The sequence below is a fragment of the Ostrea edulis genome, chromosome 1 (genome assembly GCF_947568905.1).
Source record: "Ostrea edulis chromosome 1, xbOstEdul1.1, whole genome shotgun sequence".
NCBI lineage: Eukaryota > Metazoa > Mollusca > Bivalvia > Ostreida > Ostreidae > Ostrea > Ostrea edulis.
In genome coordinates, this window is record NC_079164.1 from 27,321,507 (window position 1) to 27,333,155 (window position 11,649).

Genomic DNA, 11,649 nt, shown 5'->3' on the forward strand with positions numbered 1-11,649 from the left:
TGTTTCGACATTCATAGAGTGGTTGTTTAGGTTTGAGATGGGGGTATTAACTATCCACCACTCCCAGGATGATTTTTTCTAGGGTTGATGATATTTTTTTTTAGATATTGTGTGTAGATTTTGACATACCTTTTTATGAAACTAAAGTTACGTTTCCTATATTTAATTCATATGTGATGGTCTTGTCATTGATACAGGTTCTCAAAGCATTAGAATACGTAAAAATACGTTATATGACCTATTTCTTAATCTTACCAGCATTGCAATAAGTGAGAAAACATCCCTAATGGTTATACTTAAGCTTAGGCTGGAATGCAGTGGATGGGAAGATAACCATCGCCAGCAAAGTAGTGTGTTGTGTTAGAGTTTCAATAGGCGACCTTGTTATATCCCTCTTTCTCCCTATGACACTGGTTCTCAAAATAGTAATATACTATTTAAAGCAGTTTAGTTTTAAGGACCTGGCAAATACAGCACATTTTCTAAATTCTACTATCGTGTATGAAATGGTCCTGATTTCATCCAGAAATAAAAAAGCAGACAAATCCCATTGTCCGACCTCTCCAGAATCCCAGATAAAGTAGACTATCTATAGGTAATCAATAGCATAAAAGCAATTCATATTGGTTGGATAATTGTATAGTGCTAACCGTCATGCTCGAGAAGTTTTCGCTAATATGGAGACGTCACAATCCCTGGGGAAGGACGGTAAAATCAAGGCCAATGCTCGGCGCTTATGGCGTTTGAGCCTTTGAGCAGGTAGGGATCTTTATCGTGCTAAACGTGCTCAGACTGAGTGCGTCGGTTTTTGAGGTCTCATCCGAAGGACAGTCCTCATTTAGACGCCTCTTTTGACAAGCTATCCTAACCAGGATCCCCCACGAGAAAAAGCAATTGATAGTTTAGTTGCAAAGTCGAATTTATTTAAGGCTTTTAGGGCATTTCATAGGGTATATCAGATCTAGCCACCTGGTGCACCCACTATTACAAAGTTTACAGTTTTTGGGTTACGAACCCGTTCAATTATGAAAATACATGATAGATTAAAATGTAAAGACTTGAATACAAAATAAACATAAAATAACGATTTTACAAACAGATTTATAGCATGTGATGACAGCAAAATGTGACATTTTCCCAGCGATATAGCGATGGACTTGCGTCATGAAACACTGTTTCATTGTGACGTCATATCATGTATTGGGTTACTACGGTGATTTTAATTTTGTCTTTAAACCATGAGGCTGCGACTGCTATAATATTATAATAATTCAGATACGGACTATTTCTTCGTGGTATTCCAGCTTAGATTTAGAATAGTTGTGAATTTCCTGTGTAGAAATAGGAAGTGATGTGCGTTTATATGGATGACTTCAAGTGGAAGTATGATTTTTTTATGAAATATAGAATTTATGAAATTGATCACTATTCGTTTTCTACACTTGTTTATAAATACATTTTCACGTCCTCGTGCCGATGCACATTTATTTATGAGGGCATATCTAGGATTCATGTTACTGGGACCGGATAAATAAGTAAAAAGAATCGGAATTGTTTACTTGTTATTCCGCATTTTTAATCATTAATATTTTCAGTCATTGATGAGGATGTATTTTGTGGTAAATTTAGTAGTAGTTTTTCTCATCCAGAACGTTAAAGGTAACTCTTTACAAGTGTTTTGATAATGATGAATGCTATATGAGAGAATGGCTTTCAACAGTAATATGTTAGCACAATGACACTTCCTGTATCTAACCAAAGATATGACATTATTTTGACTATCTTGTGATAAAATTTATTCTTATGTAGACTCTACCGTCATGCAAGTGATTTGTCTATTTCTCATACCGTGATTCAAACATGTTCAATTCATTTTATTGTATAACTTAATGGCTTTTAAATCGAATATTTCTTGCAAAAACATTTAGCTGAAAATGAAAATGGAGTTTGATTACAATGAAAATACTTACAAAACACGATTGGAAGTCAGATTTCTTTGGGTAACTTCAGTGGAACTCAGTAGTTAATATATAAATTTTCAAAATTAGGAAACAAAACAGTCCAACTTGATTATAAGACCGACGATTCGCGAACTTTAATTCTAAATCTTTATTTGATTTTCTTTGATTTCAGCTCTTGAATAATTACAGACCAAAATCATTGTTAAGGTTATGATTTTCACTTGTTTCTTGGAATTCCAAGCAGATAAAGACATGTCACTAATAAAACAGAATAACATAATTATATCTATTCGAAGGTGATAATGATTTTCTGTTCAAATATTGTCTGTGCTTAATAGTTATTTGTTTCATAATGGATTTTCCTTGATATTAGTCTATGAATGTTTCTGTTTTGAACTGAAAGGTTCGTTGATCAATTCTTCATGCAAGAAAACAAAAGACTGGAAGAACTACGATTGCCAATGCCCCATAAATCACACAATTTATATCAAACATCACGTCATCGAGGATGGTTTTCAAAGATTATCACCTATCGACATTGTCCTCGGGTGTAACACCACGAACGCTGTGTATTGTGGTATCCAGTTCCCAGTCAACCATCGGACAGAAAGAAACAATAGTGCTTTTGCATCTGCTGTCAAGATGTGCAATGGCAAAAACCGGTGTAATCTGTCAAACGAATATTTTCAAACAATTGAGACAAGTCTTCGAAAATCCTGCAAAGACTCCAAACGACCAGGGCTTCAGAATGCGTCATTTCGACAGAGCATTGTCTATGAGTGTATCCAAGGTAGTGTAATGAATGTCAAGTGAGAAATTTGATGTCCTAAAAATTCTTTGAAGATCTTTGGTATCCATTTATCTACTTTTCTCCATGTTTGTAGATTATCAAGTCGTTGATACATATGTGTACAGAAAAGATACCAGAAGTCCCCAAATTTATCTACAGTCGACTGGTAACAAGGGTACTTGTTCTTGTCACATAAGTGGTGACGTGTCACGAGTCGAAATTTTACAGACTGTTATGGTGGAACTTATGATGTCTGACAATGGAATCCTTCATTACGGTGAGATGTTATCAATTCAATGTAAATAATCAAACCACAGATAGAAAAAAGCACTTATTTCAATACATACTTGTAAAAACAAATAAAATACCTCTTTTGTTCTTTCAACTATAATCCCGTGGGGATCCGGGTTAGAATAGGTCCTCGGTACCCCATGCTTGTCGTAAGAAGCGACTAAATAAGACGGTCCTTCGGATGAGACCGTGAAAATCGAGGTCCCGTATCACAACAAGTGTGGCACGATAAAGATCCCTCCCTAACCAATGGTCAGAAGCGCTGATTGTAGGCCTAAATTTTGCAGCCCTTCACCGGCAATGATGAAGTCTCTATATGAGGGACATATTCTCCAGAGGGCGTTAACCAAATACAATCAATCAATTTTTCAACTATAGTCCAGTTAGACATGTCATTACCGGTGATGGAGATATAGTTCAAAGGAAGGACCTGGAATCACTTATTTCAAACTATTCTTAATTAAGAGATTTCCGGTCTTTCACTTTAAACAAATCAAAGCAAGAGCTTGTTCTGCGTATAGTCAACTTTTAAATCGAGTTTAACAAATAAGTTGATGTTACTGGGGTTTCAACAGTCAATATTTCGCATATTTCATGGTTGTTATAAAGATTTAATTTACCAATACAACCTGTTATTAAGTAAAATGCTGTCTAACATGATCAAACTGCCCTCCTTCTCTCTCTCCCAAAGTGGAACGGATGGAACCACTGTAATCTCCCTTTCCAATTTACTTACCATTCATACATTCGTTACATGTATATTACTAACACCACTAAAAGAGTGGGGTGGGGCCAATTCGCCAATATATCTTATTTTGCATGTGAAAATAACTTAGTTTACATATAGAAATAAGGAAAGTTAGACAAAAAAGTGGAGAGACAGCCCCCTGCTTCTATGTGCGTGATGTGTTGGTATCTCAAGTGCATGTGAAGATTTTCTCTAGCGCGAGTTTGTCGACATTTGGTATCATAAACATTTATATAACTTTTTAAATTAACAGCACCAGCTTTTGATTATTGTAGAGGGAGATTACAGGGGTTGGACACCTTTCATTTTGGAGGAGGAGCAGTTGAATAATAGGCGGCCGCCATATCACTGAACAATCTTGAATAATCGACTTCACGCGAATATATGTTCACGCATACGAGTTATTTCACCCTATCAAGTATTCGCACAAAAAATAAGGCCGCCAATTAAATTGAGTGGCGATCACCAGTTAAATTAAGTGGTGGCCACCGCCAATTAATTTATTTGATTCAATCAATTTATATGGCGGCCGTCAAATAAATTAAATGGCGGCTGCTAGTTAAATGAATATTAATTCTATACCCTGGTACATATCGGCTACCGTAGGTTTCTGATCGAATGTTTTCTCTCCCATGGTTAATATTTGAATCTTTCTTGCCTTTGCCTGCATACAGTTTTTAATTTCCGCAAACCCAATTGATAAGAATCAAACTTTCTTGCTATAACTGTTAATGAGAATATCAAAGATTTCATGAATATGAGATGAAGTATTATCATCAGCAAAGTGTATAACTTAAGACTGAGAAATGACATTCAAAACCTATTAGCTTGCTAGGGTCCCAAAATGAAACTTTGGGTTACACCTTCTTGATACTGTTGATTCCTAAACATACACGAGGAACTTATTATCGCGTAATTTCCCTAGATGCATCACTCGTAAAATAAATTATTCGCTTTAAAATACATAGTAGAAATCTTGAATAATCGACTTCACGCTAATATATGTTCACGCATACGAGTTATTTCACCCTATCAAGTATTCGCACAAAAAATAAGGAATCCAAAATATTGACCAAATTACTTAATACACCTTGAACATTGTACTTTGACAGACTTTCTTCTATTTCTGAGGCAATCCTTTACCAATTGAATTACATTTTCCACTAAACAATGTAATGCAGCTTTACAGTTTAAACTATCCTGTGGTAATGCCTTAGGTCGCAAACCTTTTCTCGAATCAACAACATCCAAACGTATGACTTTTCAACACTTTACACGACCATTCCTCAAAATAAATTAAAGACTACACTTTTTGACATCATAGATAGTTGTTTCTTTAACAAAAAGGAAAAACACAAATATTCTTATCTTGTGATCAGTCATCCAAAAAATTACCTTATTAAACGCCACTCTGATTCCACGCACAAGTACTCTGAATTTGAAATGAAAAATATGCTAGAGTTGCTCATTGACAATATCCTCGTGGTCTTTTGTGATCAGGTCTTCCAACCGTCTGTTGGAATTTCCATGGGCACGAATTGTGCTCATTTGTTAGTTGAACTGTTTTTATATTCCTATGTAGCACAATTTATTCAAAAACTTCTACGTGAGAAGAAAATATATCTTGCTGTGGCCTTCAATTCGACATTTAGAGATATCGACGATGTATTATCTATTAACAATAATGATTTTCATTCATATATCGATTCAATATTCCCCAGTGAACTCGAAATAAAAGACACCACAGAGTCGTCCACTAATGCTTCATACTTAGATATTTTATTAAAAGTAGATATTGACGGCAAACTAACAACTTAACTTTATGATAAACGGGATGATTTCAACTTCTCCATCATCAACTTCCCATCTTTATTTAACAATATTACATTATAACCTGCATATGAAGTTTCTGGTTCGATACGCAATAGCTTGTTCTGCGTATTGTCAGTTTTTAAATCAAAACAGACTAGTGACAAATTAGTTGATGATGCAGGGGTTCCAACAATTTTGTTTAAAATCAGCATTTCGCAAATTCTATGGTTGTTATAACGATCTTGTTCGCCAATACAACCTACCATTGGGTCAAATGCTGTCTGTCGTGTTTCATACTGATTGTAAGGCCTTTCTTGGCACCCTGATTTTGAACTTTGTTTACCTGATCAAGATATAGGGCTCACGGCAGGTGTCACCGGTGGGCAGGGGATCCTTACTCCTTCATAGGCACCTGATCTCACCTCTGGTTTGTTCGGGGATCCGTGTTTGCCTAACTATATATTTTGCATTGCTTATAAGAGTTATGAGATTGATCAATGTTTGTTATCTTCACCTTTCATCCATTAAAATTGCTACAACATACAAATTACTTATTTCATCAGTAACGACATGTCCATCTCGACTATAGGTAAAGGAAAAAGAATAACAAGAGCATGTGGGAGGATTTTGTGTCTGGTGGTCTATATCTAGGCAGCGTAAAGTTTGATGCGATAGTAGAGGTCTATTTGTTCGAAATACAGGGTGTAAACTTGAAAAAGAAATATGATGGAACACAATACAGAAATTTCTCAATCTGATATGAATTACTATAGGTTTACATTCAATAACTATTTATCAGGATAGAATTTGTTATTTACTGAGAGAAATAATTTTGTCACATTTAATTCATGAATGTAAATAGATATACTTATTTTTGATACTCTAGAACACCAAAACTACAATGTTGATTTATATGGAGTCAAAGTTCCCCCTTCAAAAGAAAAACTGCTCGTGAAAATAAAGACACATTCTACAGAGAGTCGAGTACTGATTAAAGTAGCGGGTGAGTACTCTACTGGTTATAGTAGCGGGTGAGTACTCTACTGGTTATAGTAGCGGGTGAGTACTCTATTGGTTATAGTAGCGCGTGAGAATTCTACTGATTATAGTAGCGAGTTAGTACTCATCTGATTATAGTAGCGAGTTAGCACTCTGCTATTTTTTCAAAAATGGTTTCAATTAGAGAGAGAGAAAACCGCATCATTTTTGCATCAATTAATATCATAAAACACAATACGAAAAAGGGCAAGTGTAAATTATTTACATTTCTAATAAAAAAGACACTACTACACTAAATTAAGAACTAAACAATCCGTGTACTAGGATGTGAATATCGCATCAGCGATCTGATAAGAGTAAAGACGTCGGTCTAGAGAGTTCATACCAGCATCGGGTTGGAATGAAGATATATATATATATATATATATATATATATATATATATATATATATATATCAAAAATATAGAAAGTAGGAAAAGGTAAAGAGCAAAATTACAAAACAACGAGATTGTGAAATAAAGAGGATGAAAATATATCAAATTATAGTAATTAGGGTTTTAAAAAGTGGATAGTAATTCGAACTACTGTGGATTATTTATTATAGGATGTGTGAGATTAATCACTATTCGTTATCTTCATATTTTCATTCTTTAGAAAATTGTTTTGAATTTATGATAATTGTACTCTTATTTGGTGACTCATGCAACTGATTAATGTCATTTAAGTAAATTTTTAAGAGATGGCTTTCAAATCTAATAAACTATTTAATGACGTATTGCTAAGATTGGCTTGTTATTCCGAATCACTGATAATATCAATGATTTCAAAATGTTTAAAGTGTATCCAGAAATTATCCCTATCTTTCACTTGATGTTTATCTTTAAATATCCACTAAGAAAGCGGCTCCAAGACGTCCTCTACATTTACGCCATAAATTCATCTATATGCATATATATTATATGAAAACAGAGTATTGGATCAAATCATAGCATTAAATTTATCATAGAAGCAGGGTAATGACTGATATTTAAGGGTTTACAATTGCTTTTTGTTATTGTCTTGTTTTGTTTGCAGGAAATGTAACATTTTATTGTATGAAGGAAGAATTAACTGCCAATACCAACGAACACAGTCAGTCAATAAATGATTCAGAGAGTCTTTTAAGGGTTGAGGCATTGGAAGCCACAGCTTCTTCATCACCGTCTGAACCAGATCTTGATAGAACTACTATATCAGAACCGTCCTATTTGGAGGATGTTAGTCCCACTAAGAGCAGCATCACAGCGAACAAACAGAGGAATGGTGACAACTTGGGTAACAGTAAGTATAGTTTGCAGGAAAGCCTTCCATATAGAGACATAATGGTCATGATAAGTCTGCATTCAATTATATCAATGGCATTTTATCCGAAACTTACATTCTATAGAAAATCCATATATCTTTTAAAAAGAGAATATGAAAAAGACGAACTTAAGACCTTGTCCAAATGGAATAAAAGCATAAGAGGAATATTAACATCCCGTATTAGAACAAAAGTACGTAAATCTATCCTACTGTGTGTGGAGAAACTTCAAACAAACTGTGCCACAACATATGCAAGAAACAGTGTATATCAAATGGGGAGTATAAAAGATTCTACAGAACTATTAGTAAATTTGAAATAGCAAAACTTTTTTTCAAATCAACATCAAAACATATGGCTTTACAATACTTTACACGACCATTCCTCACGATAAACTAACGACTTCACCTTTTCATATCGTAGACAGTTGCTTCTTCGACAAAAATTAAAAAGGAACTATTATATCCAGTGAACAGTCATCCAAACAATTGCTTTGTTAAACACCATTCTGATTCCACGCACAAGTACTCTGAAGTTGAACAAAAATATGCTGGAGTTTTTCATTGACAATATTCTCGTGGTCTTTCATGATCAGGTCTTCCAACAATCTGTTGGAATTACCATGGGCACGAACTGTTGTCATCTGTTAGCTGACCTGTTTTATATTTTTATGAAGCAGAGTTGATTAAAACAAACTTCTACATCAGAAGAAAAAAATTTCTTGCTGTGGCTTTCAACTTGATATTTAGATATATCGATGACGTTTCATATAATAATCGTTTTCATTCATATGTCGATTCAATATATCCCTGTAAACTCCAGATAAAAGGCACCACAGTCTTCCATATCTTCTTCGCACTAGATATTTCTTTGATATGAATATTAACGGCAAACTAACAACCCAACTTTATGACAAACGGAATGCTTTCAGGTAATCCATCGTCAATTTCCTATATTTATGTAGCAATATTCCATTATCACCTGCATATGGTGTGTATAACTTTCAACTGATTCAATAGGCAAAAAGCTTGTTCCTTGTATGGCCAATTTATTTTAAAATCGAGGCAGATTACTGACAAAGAACGTTTGTGCTTTGTATATTGGAAGCAATGAAATACTTATACTCCTATTGTCCTTTCAAAAGATGAAATTCTTCAAAACCATGCTTCAGGTTTAGACACATTTAATATCCAAGTCAATGGGTCGAAAGAATATGAGTTACCGTACCTATACTGGATTCCTAAACTACATAAAACCATTACAAACAAATATACATTGCTGGCTCCAGTAAGTTCCTATATTTGCTCCTCACAAAAATATCAACAGCAAAATAACAACCCAACTTTATGACAAACGGAATGCTTTCAGGTAATCCATCGTGAATTCCCCCATATCTATGTAGGAATATTCCATTATCACCTGCATATGGTGTTTATACCTCTCAACTGATTCGATACGCAAGAGCTTGTTCTGCGTCTGATCAGTTTTGAAATTGAGGCAAGCTGCTGACAAACACGGGTTTCACCAATCTCGTTAAAAGTCAGCATTTCACAAATCTTATGGTCGTTATAACCCTCTAGTTTGCCAATACAATCTATCATTGGGTCAAATGCTGTCTGACGTGTTTCATACCAATTATTAGGCCGTTCTCTGCACACTGATTTTGACGACGGATAACTCCGTTTACCTGATTAAGATATAGGACTCGTGGCGGGTGTGACCGGTGGACAGGGACTGCTTACTCCTCCTAGGCAACTGATCGCACCTCTGATGTGTACAGGGGTCCATGTTTAACCAACTATATTTTGTATTCCTTATAGGAGTCATGAGATTGATCACTGTTCGTTTTCTTCACCTTACATAAGCATAGATTATTGACATGTAAAACTTATACGGTACCAATTTTGATGCACCAGATGCGCATTTCGACAAATAATGTCTCTTCAGTGATGCTCAACCGAAATGTTTGAAATCCGAAATAACTATGAAGTTTTAGAGCTAAATATAGCCAAAAACAGCGTGCCAAAAAAAAAGTGGAGCCAAATTCGTCCAAGGATAAGAGCTATGCATGAAGGGGATAATCCTTAATTTTTTCTTTTTTTATTTTATCTAGATCCATCACTTTCTTCGTTCGAAAGATATGGAGGTCCTTTGACTTGGATTATCACGTTCCTCATTGCTGTATTGATTCTTCTTGTATTTTTTCTGATCATCAAACAGAGGTATTCTTAAGATCAATAATTCATATGCAAATTACCAGTAAATGATTCAACAAATATGTTTTTAAACGTCCACTAATATTTCCGTTTTGTACTCGTGTAATTAGCTTTACTCATGTTCCAAAATGTACAGCTGATAATGATGAAAATATAAAATTTCAGACGACTGGATTTAAACACAGCGGTGATCCATGTAAGCAATGTGGGTGACAGATTTTTGCTCAAGCTCACTCCTCAACGAGAATCCAGCAACTCACAGTTAGAGATCCACAGAGCAGGATGTTTGTGTGATCAACCAGAAACCAACGACCTTCAAACTTCTGTACAGCAATATGAACCTTTACAGAATGTTAACGTCAATAACGTCACAGTGTATAGTGAACTCAGTCATACACATGAATACATTGATATTTTACAGGAAACGTGATTTTGTTCATGAGGTGATTTCATCAACGAAATGTGATTTTGTAAATGAATTTTGATTCTGTAAATAAATTGTAATTTTGTAAATGAATTGTGATTTTGTAAATGAATTGTGATTTTGTAAAGAAATTGTGATTTTGTAAATAAAGTGTGATTTTGTAAATGAGACATGGTTTAGTACAGGAGACATACTTTCGTACAGGAGACGTGATTTTATATATAAGATTTGATGTTGAACATGAAACATGATATTAATGCCGAATTAATTGCACAGTATTGTATATTGTTTTATTTTTGTAGAGATCTCCCGTGACTAACAATAAATCTACTTACAATTCTATGGTGTCATTCTAGTTCTACGATCTCTCTGTAGTAATTGCGTGCTGATGATTACTGACTGGAATTAAATATCAGCCGCAACATCGATGAATTCGGCGGCAGCCTCATTGAAATGCTAGCAAAGGAATGTAGCAGATTTTTCTTGTTCGCACTCATCAAACTCTAACACTTAGTTGAATTAAAATTTTGTTATCAGTGCTCCAGGCCGAATGATTACTCCCACATCTGCATTATTCAAGTCGTGTATTCATTGGAAGTTATGTACATAATTGTATCGTTATATGAATAAAACTATAGTGCATTCCTAGCTGATATCATATTAAATTTCTAAGATTTCTGAACATTTATTATGAAAAATGCAATTGTGATAGCAAGCGCTAAATTACAATTTAAACATTTATTCATAACTGTACATTTAACTGGTTGCCTAAATGTAAGTTCTGTGACACTTAGCAGCACATTTTCCCGCAACTATTTACGGCACATTTACTAAAAGTATATTTTTTGTATCCAAATTTATTCTTCGACACTTAGTTTGCGGCAAACTTGCCGGAAAGTTATATGTGGAAATTCAATATCTTTTGTAAAATGTGTTAATTGTGTCTGTATCTATATTTGTCTCCATTCTCAATGCGGAAAAAAAATCTGTTTTCAGGCCCTCTCTTTCGGATGTTGCATATGTATATAAGTTCTCTTGTCATTAGCAGTCTTGGGTGAAAATTTT

General features: G+C 34.6%; 1 protein-coding gene across 1 annotated transcript; it reads left to right on the forward strand.

Moving 5' to 3' along the window:
• The first annotated feature begins 1,440 nt into the window (after positions 1-1,440).
• Positions 1,441-10,924, forward strand: LOC125663859 (uncharacterized). Its single transcript, XM_048896273.2, has 7 exons — positions 1,441-1,659; positions 2,365-2,751; positions 2,846-3,028; positions 6,489-6,605; positions 7,677-7,922; positions 10,058-10,166; positions 10,326-10,924. Exons 1-7 carry the CDS (start codon positions 1,602-1,604, stop codon positions 10,588-10,590), a joined length of 1,365 nt encoding a protein of 454 aa, XP_048752230.2. The 5' UTR covers positions 1,441-1,601; the 3' UTR covers positions 10,591-10,924.
• The last annotated feature ends 725 nt before the right edge of the window (positions 10,925-11,649 follow it).